Source organism: Sarcophilus harrisii, chromosome 1 (genome assembly GCF_902635505.1).
Source record: "Sarcophilus harrisii chromosome 1, mSarHar1.11, whole genome shotgun sequence".
Taxonomy (NCBI): domain Eukaryota; kingdom Metazoa; phylum Chordata; class Mammalia; order Dasyuromorphia; family Dasyuridae; genus Sarcophilus; species Sarcophilus harrisii.
The window spans coordinates 565,442,255-565,462,160 of record NC_045426.1 but is presented as its reverse complement, the minus strand read 5'-3'; the positions used below and the strand labels follow the sequence as shown (position 1 = coordinate 565,462,160).

Genomic DNA, 19,906 nt, shown 5'->3' with positions numbered 1-19,906 from the left:
ATTATAATAAATTCTCTATAATATGAATATAAGATATATAAGATAGTTATCTCTTTCACATTATGACTTCCTCTATCATGATTTTAATATTTCACAGGTCAGTGTAAGAAATTTAAATGGAAATTTTGGGAGTGTTTTTCCATTTACCTCTGACAACATGTGAAGGCAGCAGACAATACAGACAAAGTTGAGAAACTCAAAAATGCATAAATATATGTGTATTATTTTATAATATCAATCCAGATTTTACAATAAATTACTATAAACACCCCATAAAAGACTCATGGTAAGAAGGGAGGGCCAAAAAATTTTACATAGATTTTCAAGGTTGCAGGGGTTCTGTGCCCCTGATCTCTTGGTATGTGGAAGGGATAACTATATATATTGCTTTTCAGTTGTTTTAGTCATGTCTGACTCTTTGGGGTTTTCTTAGCAAAGATACTAGAGTGGTTTTGCCATTTGCCATTTCCTACTCCAGCTCATTTTACAAATGAGGAAACTGAGGCAATTAGAGTCAAGTAATTTACCCAGGGTCACTTAGTTAATATCTGAAGCCAGATTTAAATTGGGAAAGGTGAGTTTTCCTGACTTCAAGCCCAGCACTCCACTGCATCACCTTGCTGTTATAAAGTATATACATAACTTTATCTTTACTTATATACATGTATACATATATTCTCACCTACATACACACACATATACATACACAATAATGGAAAGAATACAAGACTTGGGAACTGAGCATGTGAATTTTAATAGCTTTGAATTATGAGGAAATTATTCAAATTCTATGCATGCGTGTGAGTGTGTATATAATTGGGGAAGCATTGTTATAACCTATAGTTACAACATGATAAACTTTGTACTTAGATGCTTATGCAGTAGAAGACAAACATGAATCTGAATATTGGCTTGCTTATTTGGAGAGGAGGCACCAGTTTGAACAATTCTGGATTAGTTATGTTTTACTGGCCCTGTCATTTATTTTAAAACAGGGCAGGTTATGCTGGATATGTTAAAACAAATTCCATAGAACCTTCCCTCTCCCTATCAGAGATATGGTTAACTTTTTAAAACTAATTTAACTAAATACTGGGGTTTTTTAAGCCAAATTTTTTTGATCTCTGGCTACTCCTAAGTATGTAAACAGAATTTATTTGCTTCTAATACTTCAAATATTTGCATCGCAGGGTGGTAGAAAGAGCATTGGCTCTGGAATCAGAGAACCTAGAACCCCACCTCTGATGTTTACTTATATGAATGACCAGGCACAAGCATTTTTCCTTCTTAGATCTCAGTTCTATCCTCTATATAATGCCCTGAAGGCCTGCCGTAAAATAGACTAGATGGTCTTTAAAGTGTCTTCCAGCTCCAGATCAGTGATTTTGTGATCATGCTATTTTTTTTTTATTTTTACTTTGAGTAATCTCCACAAACAGATCATAACTTCTGCCCAACTTAAAAAAAAAATCCTTATAAGTTAATGTATGTAGCCCAGGATCTCACAAAAGATTACCCCACAGCAGCTAGCCATATTCACTAGACTTTAGATCTTGCTGTGTCCAGGAAGAGAAGAAAACTTTGATAATAAATGTTGTGTTGATATGAAATTTGTTTTACTAAAGAATTTGTCAAAATAAGTAATTCTTTGATTATCCATTTTCTTTAAGATGTGTTATTTAGGGGGCAGGAAGCAGACAGGAGAAAAATAATACAATTTTTGTCAAGGATATCAAGTCATGTTTTGCAGTAGTTTGATAACTGACAACATTTGCTTCCTTAGATTCTTGCGAATGCTGTAGTTTTCAAAAGGGGCCCTATAATCTCAGCATTGTCTTATTTGGGCTTTGAAATTTACCAACTGATTTCTCAGTCTGCTGTGGTTCATGCTGCAGTCAATGGTAAGTGTTAGTTCAGTATCTCAACAACTTATTATTATGGGTCTTAAAAAAATGTTTGAGGTGTTTGTTATGTTTTTGTTTTTGTTTTGCCAAATAACATTTAGTAAAACAAATCTAATAGGCACAGAACAACCATTTCCATTTCCTGCTCTCGCGAACTTAGTGATCTGGCATAATGAATATATCTTGTTTCTGTCAAATTTGGGCTGCCTTTAATAACAAATTAATGGTCCTTATCTACAGCCATATAAAAAGTCCATATTACCTGCTCATGTATTGTCCTCCTTTTGATCTACTCAAGAAGGAAGAAAAAGAAGTGTAATAACATGAGCTTTGAACAGAAGATAACAATTACAGGCAACCTATATAAGTGTTTATAAAATTATAACAAACAAAAGTATTAAAATGTTAAAAAAAAATCCAGTGGATTATATTTTGATGTGAAATAGCCAACTGTATAAACGAATCAGTCATTATATATTTTAGACATAGCCATAATAAACTTTTGAATATTCATGTTTTTTTAATTGATTAATTAGCCATGCCCCTTATTTTCTGTCATTCATGAAACCTACCTACATAGGGTAGATAGGAAAGGGAAGAAGTAATTTTCTTCTAATCCATTAGTTTTGCAGCACAGTCCTGCTAAAAGTTGTCGTAGTTAAGGAATTTAAGGGAGTTTGCCAAAATGATTATCTTGGATTTCTCAGTCTATTTTGTTGAATTATCATCTTTGACCCTCCCTATGCATGAATGTAATATAGGACTCTGTCTTGGGCTCTTCTTCCTTAGTGATCAGCTTCCATACATTTAACTGTCATCTGCATGAAGATATGTCTCATATGGATATATCTTTCTCCTGAGATCAAGTCCCATATAACTAATAGCCTGTTGTTTATCTCCATCTGATTGTCCCTTCAAATTCAATGTGTCTAAAATTCTCTACCATAATTCTCCACTTAAACTCATTTCTCCTGATGTGCTCCTTTCTTTTTAGGCTACTGCACCCTAATCTTAGTCACCTAGGTTTACAACCTCAGTCTTTCTTAGCCCTTCTGTTTCTGTCTTGTTTCACCCATTTATTTGCTAAGACTTGTCAGTGTAACAAGATGCATCATAGATGTATTAGAACTGTAAGAAAGACCATATAGCTAAATTTCTTCATTTTACAAGTAAGTAAACTGAGACCTGGAGAGTTGAAAGGATTTGGCCAAGGCCACACAACTAGAGCAAACATCATAGGTATTTGAACCAAGGCCCTCTGGTGTAGATTTCATGTTCTTTTTTACTGTACTACCTCCCTTTCCCATTCCTCCCCTCTCAACTTGCACAGCCAAGTGAGGCACTTTTGAGCTCTTGGCTAGCGTATTGTACATCACCTTCCTTACCTCCCAATTGATCTTCTTCTGTCCAGTGTCTCTTCCCTTTCTAATTCACCTTGTATACAACCAACAAAGTGATATTTGCAGTGTCTAGCATGAAGTAGGTTCTTAATAAATGCTTGTTGATCAGTTGAAATTCCTAAGGCACAGATATGATTATGCTTTTCCATTTTTTAATGCTTTTAAGTGGTTCTCTGTTGCTATTAGTATAAAGTGCCACTAAAGTACCAGAGCAGTCTTTGTTATATCATAGATTCAATCTAGAATCTTTAATAAACATTTAACAATATATTTTTATAGTACTTGATGTTTTAAAAATAGTATACAATATTGTCATATCTATAGGCATTAAAGTTGTAAGGGTCCTTAGAGATTGATTAGGCAATCAATAAGTAGTAAATATCTCTTATGACAGGGATTGTGCGAGGTACTAAGGAGAGAGAGGCAGAAATGAAAGTCCCAGCTCTCAGGGAACTTAAATAATTTTAAGGAGACAATGTATACACACATAAATGCATGATAGCATTCCCATATGCACATAACAAATACAAAATAACTCGGGAGGGAAAGCAGTAACATCTGAGGGGATAAAATAAAAGCTTCACATAGAAAAGAAGTGTCAGACACATGCCCCATGAGCCCACAACACTTCTGAGTAACACTAACACCAGAGTTAAATGAAACTGGAAAATATTTAACAAATTAAAAATACAATAAAACATAGATAACATGATACTTTAAAACTAAGTCATCTTGTGGGCTCCAGGGATCCTTATGAATTGATTAATAGCCTTGTTTCTGTCAGAATTTGATATTCTTTATGTAGAAAGGGACACAAATTGAGCTTTAACAGAAGCTAGATAGTCTAAGGTGGAAGTGAGGAAGGAAAGCAGTACAAGTATAGGGGTCTGAGTTGGTATATCATATGTGAACAGTTTGAGAAATGGAAAGCCTTCTATAATCGCACTGGAAAGGAAGACGATATCATCATTTAGATATTATTAAATCAAATCTGTTCATTTTCATAAATGAGGAAATCAAGGGCCAAAAAAGATTAAATAACTTGCTTAAAGGATTTGAACTCAGTCCTTACACCTATGCATTTTCCATTCTATCATGTCATCTTTAATTTTTCTTAGCAGTCCTGGGAAATAGCTAAGAATTTTATGTTCATTTTACAGAAGAAAAAATTAAAACCTAAGAAGGTTAAAAGGTTCACCTTTTCTTTTTCAGTTTGGCTGATAGAAGAACTAGTACTCTTTTCATTATAACTACATTAACTTTTTGTGACTCCAGTCTCATTCCCAGGCTAGAAATAATTATATTAGCATAATGAATGCATAGATAACCAAATAAACCATTTTGAAAATTAAATGAAAGATTGATATATTTTTAAATGAATATGAATGATATTTTTAAAAGAAATTTCCCTAATGGCATAGTTAAAGATTTTAATATCTTTAGATTTTCAAAATATTGTAATATTTATAAACATTTTATTATTCTATAAAATGAATTACAGTATTATGTATTTTAATTTTATATATTCTCCAGTGTGTTTTAAAAATCATTTTTGATATTTTACTATAGTCTCTTTTAAACATATCTTGAATGTTTTGAAAATGATTCTGTTTGGAATAATGATTATTATTTAATTATCCTATTTTTCTTTAACTAGAAGTCAGATCATTCATATCTAATTTTCTATGAGATAATGCTAACCATCAATTTTGATTGTTAAAGATAGAAAATAAAATAGATAATTGTTGATTATCTTAATTACTTTTCAAAACAATAATTCTATAAATTTCACAAATCAATATTTAATTATTTTTCCTTGTTCCCTGTAGTCATTGTAAAGTAATTTACTCCAACATTGTGTTTATTTTATGATTCCTAATGTTAATATCTTTTGGGAATTATTATCTAATTTCATGATAATCTATGAGCAATTCCTTATTTAATAAAGAAAAAAGATTTCTTTCTATCTCTTTTTTTATGCTTTGTCACGTCAATTTAAAGCGTTTTGTCCACCTACCAAGATTAATTTAAACTCTTTTGTATGGAGTTTTTAGAAATGAATTAAATATTGTTTGACTTAAGATAGTTTTAATGTGAACTCTCTTGCCTAGGAATAAAACAATTTAAATCAGTCATTGGCTGATTTTTGCCACTAGATGGTGCCAACAATTAACAGAAATTGTCACCACCTCTTGCCCTCTGCAGAAATCTGCACAGCAGCTTTCACAAGTCATGTAACCTCTGTTTTAACATTTATTTTCCATATTTCAAACTAATTGTTTAAAATCACTTATTAAGTTCTTAAATTGGATACTCACATCCCTTATAGAATGTACCTAATTACTGTTTTACCTGACAATTTTTGAATATTTGAAGACAACTGTCTTGTCACTATTTAGTATCCAAGCTATGACATCTCTCATTTCTTCAATTATTTCCCATTTGATATGATTTTAAGATATCATATCATTTTGGACATTCTTCTCTTCAACTATTCTAATTTTATCAACATCTCTTTTAAAGTTTAGTTCCCAGGATCAAATACAATACCATATGACATTTTTATTATATAATTAAGATATAGGAAAATTAGCTCTCCTGAGAGGGACATAAAGTAGAATTATATGCTATTAGTACTAGAAGCACATTGGGAGAGGTAACATTGAGTTAATGGTGAGCTAGAATTTAGATCATTGTATTCCTAATCCAGTACTCTTTTCTGTTCTACCAAGACAAAATCAGTTGCATACATAATGCTTAAAAAAAGAGAGGAGCTATTCATTTCTGTGGGTGAACCTCTTTTTTCGTTTTAAAAAATGCATTTATTTAGGAATCACTTCACTTTCTTCATTAGGTTCTGGTATTTATTGTTTTTATTCACTTTAGAACTTCTAGGGAACCCATGTTCTCAAAACTGCTGAATTTTAGATGTGGAAGTAAAGCCTTGCATCTGCAGTGGATCATTAGTTTGTGTTTTCTTATTAGCCATTTAAAAACTTAGAGCACTGTCACTCTGCTTCTTCACACCTAGGTAACAACCCCAGAAATGTGATTATGGAACCATGCCAGTTGTATACAAAGCAGAATTTAACATTCCTTCAGGAATGAAATCTGTTCTTTGGCAGAAAGAATGCAGTTTTCTCCTCAAATGAGATAACCACAATTTACTTGTTTATGTACAGATAGAAAGACTAGGGCTTATTTTTTCAAAAATTTGAGGAAATATTCAAGAAATATCTCTTAGATGTCTCTGAGATTTGTAACCAGATCTAGAATTTCACTATATAATAGGTGAAATTACATCTGAAGCTCTATTTGTGTTAGGTTTTAAAATGAATTTATATGAAGCTTGGTCCATTTTTAGAGTATGGTTTCTTTATGTCAGTAATGTAGCTTATTTTTAAAATATTTTCAGGAAAAGCACAGAACATTAAGCAAGTTTAAAAAAACACCTGATTTGCAGATATGTGGAGTGGTGCACATGCTCCCACCATAGTATGTAAGTCTATAGAGCCATAGTAAGTTTATTTTTTTAATTAACTATACACTTTTGACTTTTGTGAAAAGATTTTTAGAATTTGAAAGTGATATTTTAAAAGACTACATTTATGTCATGATTCTGAATTATATTATTTAAGAAATTAATTTAGAAATTAGTGATTTAAGAGTATAGAGTAAAAGTGCATATAACAATTAATTGAAATAATAGACTAAATTTCTCCATAAATTTTTGCATATTGCCTCATAGTCAGTGGAATGTGGAATTCATAGCTCAAGTTTTAAAAAATATCATCCTTCTCTTGTATAATGGTGCCCAGGAAAATAACGATTACAGAATATTCTACATGATTAGTAAGTAACTCATCATATTACATGATCCCTATTTAGCATAATGAATTCCAGTGTTGCTCAACATGAGATAGTAAGACTGCTCTCTAGTATCATAAAAGGATTTGTGTTCTTAAATCCCAGTCTTTTGAAATTGCATGATTGATGGAGAAACAGATTAAAAATAAACAATAATAATAGCAAACTTCTAAAACTAAGTCTGCCACATGATTTTTAAAAATATTCATCATTGAATCTATGAGCTCAAGAAGGTTTTCAGGAAAATCCTATAGGAGTGTGTGTGTGTGTGTGTGTGTGTGTATTCATTTGTATATATCTGCATATTTAGGTATCTGTGTATATTGATACACATATTTACACTTGAAAATTTTATTTACACTTGTGTACCTTTAAATAGTTTTTTATAAGATAGGCACACAAGTAAAAGATTGTATTAATTCATTGCAACAATTCAATAAACAGTGCCCATTTGCACCAGGTGCTGATGACTAAAAAACTGAAATATTATACTCTCTTCTCTCAGGGAGCTAAACATTCTACTGGGAAAGATAGATTCTAGTAGATATGGAGATAAAACTTGTACAAAAATAAGTATGATGCAACAGAAGGGGAAAGGAGCAGGGCTGGGAGGAAATATCTAGATCAAGTGTTCTATGTTGACATAGGGAGACAAGGGACTATATATGAGGTACATCTGACCTGGACTTTGATAGAGGTAAAGAGTAGGAGATTCAGTTCAGCACAATGTTGAAATGTATGGAGGTGAGAGATTAAATGATATATTTAGGGAATTGTAATAGTAATCCCATTGGCTTGGACTATAGCCCACATGAATATGAGTGATGCGTGATAATGCTAGATAGGTATTTTGGAGCCAGATTATAAAAGGCCTTGAATGCCAGATTAGGTAGTTCGTAAAAGACAGTTGGGAATCTATTGAAGATTTTTGAGCAGAGACGAGACATGGTATGTGCTTCAGAAAAATAATTTGGTAGTGCAGTAAAAGATTGGTTGGTAAGGGGAGAGAACTCTAAAGAAGCTACTCTAGTTGTCCAAGTGGAAAGTGACAAATTCCAAATTGATGATAGCTATTTAAATGGAAGAAAAAGCTTGTTTTTGAGGAATGGTGGTAGAATCAACATGACTTGATAAACTGGATTTTGGGAGGTGAGGGTGACTTGAAGAATTCTAGTATCCTTAGTAGAAAAAGAAAAACTTGAAGGAAGAATGGATTTAGGGAGAAATCTGATTAAAGTCAGTTTTGGTCACGTGGAGATTTTGGTTAGCATACATTCTTACAGAAACAAAGAGCCTTAGTTCATGGTAAAATAGTGTTTTGTTGCTTTTCAAAAACTGTCCTTCCAGTGATAGGTTCAAAGCAATATAAAATTTGGGACTTTTAAAATTACATCTGGCTTCCTACTTTGTTTTATGAGAGTATGACTAAAAAAGTAAATGTTTAATTCCCTTATAGGATATTTTTTCTCTTTATATTCCCAGAATATTTTGCATACAGAAGACACTTGATAAATGCTTGTTGAATTGGTTTAGTTAGCTTCATTCAGTTACTTGACCACAGTTTACTTGGTTAATCACTTTAGATTTAAACAATGCTAGAAAAAAAATTTTTTTGGTCATATTGGAATTGGATGATATGGTTTAATAATTTAGAAATTTACCATTTTGACTGCTGGAAAAATTATTTCAAACATACATCCTATTAACTGAAGGTCAGTATCTTTATATTAGTCTATAAAGGATGATGAAATTATTTTTAAAAGCCATCTTAAAGTCTTTATAGGAGAACTTTTCTTTTCCTTCTGTATTTGGCTTGCTTTTAGCTTCATTTAGCTTAAATAAAAACAGTAAAATTTCTATATAAAGAGTTTCTATGTCATGTTAGACCATTAAGGTACAGTTCAACACTAGATACATAAGACAAGTAGCCTGATTTCACACTTCATTTTTATAGACAGACATAATTACAAATCATATTCTTATGATTTTTATGATCAATTTATTTTGTCAATTCTTTATGTGTTTTATTTTTGCCCTCTTCTTTTCTAAAACTCCCTCTCTTGGTTTTCTATTTTGTATACTAACTGGTTTTTCATTACATATTGGGCTTCTTTATTACTTAGATCATTTTATATTATAGTTCAGGGCTGTTTTCATCTTTCATTTGTTTTCTCTTTATGGATATTAGTCATGCTAACATGATGTAAAAAAGCATTATTCTGATACCATTCTGTATTTTATCAGAGTGGGAGTTATCAACAATGATCATAATTATAAGAGTAGAAAAGTCTGAAGGTAGCATAGATTAATTTTCATTATTGTTACTGACTCTCATTAGGTTGAGTTTCATTATCATCACATTTTAAAGTCTTTTCTGGTATATTGTTTGATAGAATATTAGTATGTTTTTGTCTTAATTATTAATTGATTAATAAAAGGATGGCCTTTTGGTTTTCTCTCAGAAGCCAAAGAAGAATGAAATCTGATTTTAGCTTTTAGATGACAATGTGTAATAATCAAATTTATTAAGTTTTGGAGTTCTATATATTGCTGTATTTGTATATATTTGTATAGGTATAGATATGTGGATATCTACATATAGTTGTAAATATATGGATATTTATACACAGATACAGATAAATGGATATCCATGTCTATGATTGATACAAATATATATGTAGTATATATGTGGATGTTTCTTATTAGATATAACTGTTAGTGTCTTTAATTTAGCTAAAACTATTGTCTCTCTTCCCTCACGTGCTGTGAAGTTAACGAAATCCTTGAACAAGCAGATTACCTTTATGGCAGTGGAGAAATAGAAAAGCTTTATCACTTGTTAACCCAATACAAACAAAGGTATGTAGTAGCCCAAGTTTTTTGACTGACTTGTATCTTTTTTTCACAGGTTGCCTTTTGACAAGTAAAATGATTCTTTGAATTTGGGGGAGTTTCTTAATGACTATTGTATCATATATTTCAAATCAGCTAATTTTTTTATATGGTTGGAAGCTTAGTTCATGGTGTGGTATCTCTATCTTACATAGATAAAAAAAGCATGCTAGGTGTTGGGGAATACAAATGCAAGCAAAAAGAAAGCCAGTCCCTACCTTTAGGTAGTTTACTTTATTCTAAAAAGGGAATACATCTGAAAAGGAGATGAAAAGGAGAGTTTGTTTGGGAAATTATCCTGGAAATCTTGACTGTAAGCATGGATAGTGTAAATACTTAGTCACTGGAGGAAAAGACCTTTGAGGTGAGGGTTTTGTTATCCTGAGAGATAGAGAAGTCATTTAGGAAGTAATAGGCTAGTCAGAGTTTAAAGTGATCATGGATACTTTCTTAAAAAAGAAGATATCTTTGAAGCTAAATTGCTATATTTGCCTGATTATCTTTAGTTTATAGAAAGTTGTTATTCTGCTGAATCTGTTTATAAGTCGAAATGTCATTATTCCTATTCATCATACAAACTGATTTCAAAGTTTAAGAGTTCACAATGTTGTGCAATATATTTTTTTTATTTTTATTTTTATTTTTATTTATTTATTTATTTTTTTATTTAATAGCCTTTTATTTACAGGATATATACATGGGTAACTTTACAGCATTAACAATTGCCAAACCTCTTGTTCCAATTTTTTACCTCTTACCCCCCACCCCCACCCCCTCCCCTAAATGGCAGGATGACCAGTAGATGTTAAATATATTAAAATATAACTTAGATACACAATAAGTATACATGACCAAAACATTATTTTGCTGTACAAAAAGAATCAGACTCTGAATTATTGTACAATTAGCTTGTGAAGGAAATCAAAGATGCAGGTGTGTATAAATATAGGGATTGGGAATTCAATGTAATGGTTTTTAGTCATCTCCCAGAGTTCTTTTTCTGGGTATAGCTAGTTCAGTTCATTACTGCTCCATTAGAAATGATTTGGTTGATCTCCGTTGCTGGATGGCCTGATCCATCAGGACTGGTCATCATCTAGTATTGTTGTTGAAGTATATAATGATCTCCTGGTCCTGCTCATTTCACTTAGCATCAGTTCGTGTAAGTCTCTCCAGGCCTTTCTGAAATCATCCTGTTGGTCATTTCTTACAGAACAGTAATATTCCATAATTTTCATATACCACAATTTATTCAGCCATTCTCCAACTGATGGACATCCATTCAGTTTCCAGTTTCTAGCCACTACAAAAAGGGCTGCCACAAACATTCGTGCACATACAGGTCCCTTTCCCTTCTTTATAATCTCTTTGGGATATAATCCCAGTAGTAACACTGCTGGATCAAAGGGTATTGTGCAATATATTTTAAAAAAGCAAATAGAAGAATTTGTTTTTGTTTGCTTTTCTTAAAAAAAAAAGTAATTCCCATTTGCTTGAAATGAAGCTATTATTTCTTTAAAAGTAAGTAAGTTAATATTTACTTTAGATAAAGTTATAGTTCCTTCTGGAAGATTTCATCATCATCAACAAATAGTAGTAGCCTGATTAGCTAGATTATTTACCTCAATAATAATATAACTGACTAATACTATTATAAAAAAGTTTATGCCACGGAAGCTAGATAGCACAGTAGATTGCACATCAGTCCTGAAGTCAGGAAGACCTGAGTTCAAATCTGGCCTCAGACACTTAACACATCCTAGCTGTGTGACCCTGGGCAAGTCACTCACTTAATCCAATTGCCTCAGCAAAAAAAAAAAAAAAAATTATGGCAGAGTCCTTGAATTATACAAAAATACAAAATAAAATGTTATAAATAAAAAGGTTAATATTATAAAGTATTGAACTAAATTATCCTTCATTTTCTCAAATTCTTTCATTTATAGTTTCTAGTTTGTGAATTTATAGTTATTTCATAGGAAATAGTGTAATCTTTTACCTAATATTGCCTCTGAAAATTAAGCACCAGTTTGTTAAGTTATAAATAGACTGTATTTTGTGATTAGGTTGATAATAGATTTTATTGGGCAAACTTTTTATAGACTATTGATTGGATTCACAAATTTAATAAAATGTTTTTCAAAAATGTGAGTAAGTTTAAAGAATAAATTATGGAGGTGCTTTGTGAATTCAGTTCTGATAATATTCTTCAAAAAGTGTTATATACTTGCAGCATATTTATACTACTTAAGTAACTGAGCTGAGGGACAGAATTGATTTATGGTAATGAACTCTAATCATAGAAGATAAATGAATATGTGAGGTTCCATAATATATTTCAAATCTAGTGAGGATGCAGAGTTGCTATGGCGTCTGGCACGGGCATCCCGAGATATATCTCAACTTAGTACTACCTCTGCAGAAGATAAGAAACGGCTGGTATATGAAGCTTTTGCATATGCAAAAAAAGCACTTGAAAAAAATGAATCAAGTTCTGCAGCTCACAAGGTAAGATATCTAGAATGTGTGATATATGAAAAATTCGAGAGATAATTAATTATGGCTGGTGAATAATTAATAAAAGGATGGTCATTTGGCCTTTTCTCATAAACCAAAGAATCACAGAGGCCTCTCAATTCATGTGCCATTGGATGAGTATATTTCCTACAAGGGAAATCAATTCTAGTGAGTTAATAACTAATGAGAGAATGAATGTTATAATGAGAAGTAAATCTATTCTAAAGAGGAGTTAAATTCTATGAAACTAAAAGATAATCATCTAGAGTTCTATTACTCAGAACAAAATCTAAGAAGGTAACTCCTTATTAATCATAAGCAGGGATGAGCTGCTATGGAGTTTCCAAAGTATCTAATTATAGAAATAAACAGATGAGAAAAAGGATTCAATATAAGAAGGACTCTGTCCTTGAAGTGAAATGTTTTTTGAGGACTAAATTTTGAACCATTAGGTCAAAAATAGTTTTTCTAAAGCTATACTTCCACTTGTTTTCTTTCTTTCTTTTTTTTTATTTGTAGTGGTATGCTATCTGTATCAGCGATGTTGGGGATTATGAAGGTATCAAGGTTAAAATTGGAAATGCCTTAATTATCAAGGAACATTTTGAGGTATTGTTGATTTTAATTATTAATGTGAAAACTACATTGGGTTTCTTTTCTTCATTTTCCAGCTTAGTTTTCCACAAAACTGTCAATTTCTTCTGTAGGTCTGGCTGGATAATATATACACACATAGTTCAGGACTCTCCCAAGTTGTTGGTACATCCCTAGATTATTTTATATTTTGTATGCAAAACCTCACAATGTTTGTTAGTTGTTTTTTTTTTTAAGTTTTTTTTTGTATTTAAGCAAAAATTCTATTTTTAGAACGCTCCTCTAATAAATTTTATATGGAAGAATCATGCAAAATACCCTGAAAGACATAACAACAGATAAAAATCCATTGTTATATATACTCCAATCATTAATATCAAGCAAAGCATGAAATAAAGGAGATCTGTATTCTCCAAAGATGCTTGACCTTAATGGATGAAGTCCAATATGTTATAAATAAAAAAAGATATTCCTATTGTTATTAAGGGTCCTCCAGGCACTCCTCTTGGAGTGTATTAATTGTATTAAGGCCTGCAAGATTTTGGAGCTTCCTAAATGAATCATGAAGCATGAAAACAGTTTGGGATAATTATCTCCACAGGAAAAAACTAAATGGACATAGCACGCCTATTTTCTAGACTTTGATATGCCGTATAGGGATAACCATAAATAGCTCATGTTTTCCCAAAATGTCAGAGAGAAAGAAGATTCAGCTCTTATCCTCACTCCAATACAATGAATGGGCTCTCTTTAGTGAATTTATGGGTGAACAGCCACACAGGCTGGTAAGGCACAAATGGATTACAACCTGCATCATTGTGGGAAATAACTATATCAGGAAGATCACAGACTTTTTGGGACAAGAAAGCATGAAAGTACCACTGGTTTATTTCTTAATCTTACACTGACTTCTATTGTATTGTATTAGATGCTTATCCACATCTAATTTTCTCTACTGGAGCCAAGGATAATGGTGAAAAGATCCTTGTTTTATTCATCTTATATGCCATATATGTTATATGAACAAAACTTTGCCTAAAATGGGTCAAAAATTAAATTTATAAAAATAAGAAAGCAGCATGGATAAGTTTCAGTATAACTAAGAGTGAGTGCTCACACTGACAAAAGTATCACTATTTTAAAGTATCACTGAAGTATGTACACATCTATGAATCTTATTTTGGGAGAGAGGAAGAAACTCATACTCACATGATATATACATGCATATATGTATATATATGTATGTGGGAAAGGAATAGACTCAGATAATACGTATCCGTATTTTTGTGCATTTATATATACAAACATACATATATACATATGTGCACATAAATATATGTACACATTATCCACTATTTTGGGGGGCCTTGTACATCTAAATAGAATATATTTGCCCTAAGCCTCAGTTTCCCAATCTCTAATCTAATGACAATCTGTAAAAAGCTTCATGAATCTTAAGTGCTGTACCAGTCACTCAACAAATATTCATTAAGCCTTTATGACATTTCCCAGCCATTTCTATTTTGGCCTTATGCCCTGATCATCTCAATTCCTCCCGAAATTCAGAGTCTATCTCCAGGCCCTTCAACTCTGTTAGATAAGCTTTTACCTGAGCTTGTGGAATCTAAGCCTACAACAATCAATCCCTCCCAATAATCATCTCACCATGTTCCTTCTTTTACAAAACTTCTGCTTTTTCAGGATGGATTAGAATAGAAGAGTTATGAGACAGAAACCAATGGAGAATATATTTAAGTAAAAAAGGAAAATAGCCCTCAACAATTGTATTTGCTCTTTTAGAATTAGTCTTGAGCAAATGAATTTTGTAAGCAAGTTTATGAAGAGATTACTTATCTGCTTAATAGAACAGACATATTATACATATTTTAGAAATAAGTAATGACTGTAAATAGTTCATTACCATTATTTAGCCTCTGTTTTCAACCTTGACCATTTATTAAAGCAGGTCTTCTACTAATAAATACTGATTTAGCTTACTTTTTAAAGTGAGATAGCATGTGGATAAAAGTACTGAATATGGATTTAAAGGATCTGGCATTAGATTATGTCTTTATTATTTATTTGCTTTATGGCCTTGACCAAGTCATTCATTCTTCTGAACCTCAGTTTCTTCATCTAAAAAACAAGAAGTTTGGATAAAATGATACCAAAAGGGCCTTTTAATTCAGTTTGATGATTGTAATTACTCTGTTTATGGGATAGCATCTGTATACTAATTTAAGCAAATCTAATGAATAAAAATAGATTTATTAAAATATATTGATGTATTTACTAAATTTAGAAAATTATTATTTATTTATAAGTGGATTCTCTGACTCAGAGTTCCTTTCTTTAAGACACACTCGGGGCCACTAGGTGGTACAGTGGATAGAGCCCCAGCCCTAAAGTCAGGAAGACCTGAGTTCAAATCTGGCCTTAGACACTTAATACTTCCTAGCTGTGTGACCCTGGGCAAATCACTTAACTCCAATTGCCTCAGCAAAAAAAACAAAACAAAACAGAAAAACCACACTCAAATACCATTTAATATGTGAGTGTTTTTCTGATACCTTCCAACTCTGCTCATGCTCTCTCTCCCAAACTTCCTTTTACATATATATGATGTACATATGTACATTTATACATATGTATGGTGTAATACATTCTATATATTACAAATATGTGTATGTATATATATTATATACATCCAGATTTCTGGATAACACAGTACACTTAAACCCTGGACCTCAAGTCTGGAAGACTCATCTTCCTGAGTTCAGATCCAGCCTCAGACACTTACTAGCTGTGTGATCCTAGGCAAGTCATCTAACTCTGCCTCAGTTTACTCATCTGTAAAATGAGTCAGAGAAGGAAACAGCAAACCATGTCATTATCTTTGTCAAGAACATCCCAAGTGGGGTTATGAAGAGTCAGACACAACTGAAAAACAACTGAATAGCAGTACATTATATACATATTTCATAATATGTATGATATAAAATGAAATATTTGTTAGTGTACTTATTGTTTCCTGTATTAGAAGGTAAGTTTCTTACAAATAGGAATTATTTCATCTTTGTCTTGTAACCCCATCTATCATGGGGCCTAGCATAGTATTCATTTATTGTTTCATTTTTTTCCTTTATATCTCTGGCACCTAGCATAGTATCTTGTTCATATATAGATCTTAATAAGTGTTTATTGATTGGATTTGAATTGTCACACAGCTTAATAGCAGAAATGGTATTCAAGCACAATTCTGATTCTTTTCAGTATGCTCTTTCTCCTATAGCACCTCATAGTTCTATAAATTAATCTATGAATGGAAAAGAATACTTTGCAACTTCAGAAGGTTTTCTTTTGTTCTTACATTTTAACAACAGAAAAGATGATTACAGGCAAAGAGGGATAGCTAAAGACATAGAAGTGTCTTCTCCTAGACTGATTGTGTTTATTATCTTACCTAGCAAGCCTCAATCCATCAGTTTCTGAGCTTCAGGCATGAAAGCATGTAGTCACTATTTATATATTGTTAACATTATTTACAGTTAAATAATTAATATTACTAAATATTGTTAATTATTTATATTTAAATGTTAATATTATATATTTAAATGAATATTGTAGATTCAATTCAAATTATCAATGAGAGAGAAAGTTTCAGTTCCCAAAGAGGATCTATAACTTTTTTTTTGCTAGTTCTTAATTATGCACTTTTTATGACTTATGAAACAATATTTATAAAATGTAATAGATATTCCGAAATAAATTTTAATTGATATTATTCTTGTTTCTTTCTAGAAAGCAATTGAACTGAATCCTAAAGATGCCACTTCAATTCACCTTATTGGTGTTTGGTAAGCTTTTTTATTTAAAGAAACTTTTGGTGTATTTTATAAACAAATTCCTTTTTCTGAAGTATATCAAAAACATAATTTGAAAGTGCTTAAAAAAAGATTCAGTATGTATAAGTTAGTTTAAGTTAGTTCCTGGAGAAACATCATTAAGAAATATTCTAAACTTGGTTATAAAATAATGTGCTTTCCTTTTGTCTTCTACAGCAAATTGTTTCCATAATCATTCTTCCTCCTCTCTAATCTTAGATTTCTTCCTTTCAATTCATTTCTTCCCTATAAACAAACTTTAATCTTCCCTATCCTTGAGAAATTCTCACTGTAGTCTCCCATTTCCTTCTATCAATTGTCTTATCTCTCATCTTTCTCACCGCCAAATTCCAAAAATATTTGACTTTATTTGGTCTTTTGCTTACTTCTCAATCCTTGGCAGTCTGTTTTCCAATCTCATTCATCTGTTAATTGCCAAATCTGCTAATCGTTTTCTCATTTCTCATACTTAAAGGCCTCTTTTCCTGGATACTGTCTCCTCTGAGTTTTTGTGATACTACTCTGTTTGGTTCTCTTACCTGGTTGAATACTAATTTTTAGTCTCTTTTGCTTCCTCATTATCTATATCATGCTTCTTTAATGTGAATATATTCCCAAACCATAATTCTGAGCACCCTTTTCTTTCTGTTCTTTCACTAGGTCACCTTGTTGGTTTTCCAGGTGTTTATTTATTTCTATGCAAATGATTCTTAGATTTATATATTCAGCCTTTACATCTGTCCTGAATTCTAGTCCTACATTGCAATTGCTTTCTGAACGTTTATATTAAAGGTACCATCATCTTTCCAGTCCATTAGGCTTATTACTTCAAAGTTATCCTTGATTCCTTACTATATTCATCCAGCAAATCCAGTGATATATCAATCTTTTGTTGACATTTATTGTTTATGCTTCCTTGCATTTTTGTTTTAACTTGACCACTTGGTTTATTTTTAGTATTTTCTCTCAAAAATTTCATATCCTTCTCCCACAATTCACAACAAGGGTAAAGACTGTATACTATCATTTATTTTCTTATTATGAAAGATAGCAAAAGGACCTTATAGTTGATTTTGGTCCATTGTTGTGTGTGCTCAATACTTTTACATCTACACCAGTGTTAACTTAACAGAAGTGTGGGAAGAATAATAGAAGATGAAACAAATCATTTAATATTTGAGGGGGAAAAAATTTACTTTATATTGTAATCTTTAGGATACATTAGCTTCTGGGGCAAAAATGATTGCTAAAGTTGTTTATTTACTTTTTGATTTTATTTTTCCTCTCTAGGTGTTATTCATTTGCTGAATTGCCTTGGTACCAAAGAAATATTGCTAAAGTGTTGTTTGCAACTCCTCCCACTTCCACATATGAAGAGGTAATGTAGTGTTTTTTGTTTACTTCATTTACTATGGAATTCTTCATTCTAGAATATACATAATTCAGAAAATCACATAACATCAGAGTTGAATCGAGCTTCAGAGACCACCAACTCATAGTCATATGTGAAAAAGAATACTCACTACATCATACTCAGATACAGGCAGAGTTAGTTATAGGATCAGACACCATTTGGCAATTCTGTTGATCATTACATAATTCTGGGTTGTAGTTCCAGTGTGGAGAGGAATAGTTGTAGTTTTAAGGGAGCAGGGATTTTATCTGGATTTGGTTTATAATTCAAAGGCAGAGAATAATAATTGCAATCATTAGGTAGAACCCTACCTAGTTAAGGGTCAGAGCACAGAATAGGAGGGCAGTGACCAGAGCTTTCCCCAAATGATATCATATCACCTTAAGCACCAAAAACTACAGACTTAATTGTGAAAGTAGCTAGATATAAAAGTCAGATCAGGCCAGATATCCTTCTATGCCTGAGGTGAACAGAACCCAATTCTAATATAAAGTCCAAAGTTAAAAAATAAGATGGAAAAATGAGAAAATGACCAAAAAAAAAAAAAAAACTTGATCATACAAAGCTACTGTGGCAACCAGGGAAGCTCAAGACACAAACATGGAAAAAGATGATAACTTGAAAAACCTTTACAAGCATAGTTTTTGAAGAAAAATGCAGATTGGACATAAGTCCAACAAGGATTTCTAGATAAGCTTAAGAAAAAAAAATTTAAGATTAAAAAAAATTAAGAATCAAGTAAGAATGGTAGAGGAAAATTTGGCAAAAGAATTGAGAACAATGCAAGAAAATTATGAAGAGAGAATAATAGCTTGGTAAAAAGCACAAAAATCCTGAATAAAATAATACCTTAAAAATTAGAATTGACCAAATGGCAAAAGAGATACAAAACCTCATTGAAAAAAAATTCCTTAAAAATTAAAATTGGTCAAATGGAAGCCAATGACTCCATGAGATATCAAGAAATAATAAAGTGAAGTGAATGAAAAAATTGAAAATGTGAGATCATATAGAAAGAATAATTGATTTAGAAAATATATTAAGGAGTGAGAATTAAAGAATTATTGCACTACCTAAAAATCATGATCCAACAAGAGTTTAGACATATTTCAAGAAATTATAAAGGAAAGTTTAGGACTAGAGAGAGAAATAAAATTCAAAGAATCCTCTTTTTCATCTCCTGAAAAAGATTCCAAAATAAAAACTCAGAATGTTTTAGAGCTCCCAGATTGGGGAGAAAATATTGTAAGCAGCCAGGAAAAAAAAAGTTCAGCCACTGTGGAATCACAGCCAGAATCATGTAAAATTTAGCAGCAAAAAGCTTATAATATTGATATCCCAGAAAATAAAGAAGTTATGATTACAACAGAGAAGAATCTACTCAGCAAAAGTGAGGATAAATCTACAGGAGGAAGAATGGATATTTAATGAAAT

At 31.6% G+C, this 19,906-nt stretch overlaps 1 protein-coding gene across 1 annotated transcript in view; it reads left to right on the top strand.

The window, feature by feature from the left end:
- RMDN1 (regulator of microtubule dynamics 1) overlaps window positions 1–19,906 on the top strand; it is a 31,161-nt gene that overhangs the window by 6,458 nt on the left and 4,797 nt on the right. Inside the window, exons 2-7 of the mRNA XM_031946953.1 lie at window positions 1,784–1,901; window positions 9,943–10,030; window positions 12,412–12,571; window positions 13,100–13,189; window positions 16,976–17,031; window positions 18,349–18,436. Of these exons, the coding sequence (XP_031802813.1) occupies window positions 1,784–1,901; window positions 9,943–10,030; window positions 12,412–12,571; window positions 13,100–13,189; window positions 16,976–17,031; window positions 18,349–18,436 (600 nt within the window). The remainder of the gene's footprint in view (window positions 1–1,783; window positions 1,902–9,942; window positions 10,031–12,411; window positions 12,572–13,099; window positions 13,190–16,975; window positions 17,032–18,348; window positions 18,437–19,906) is intronic.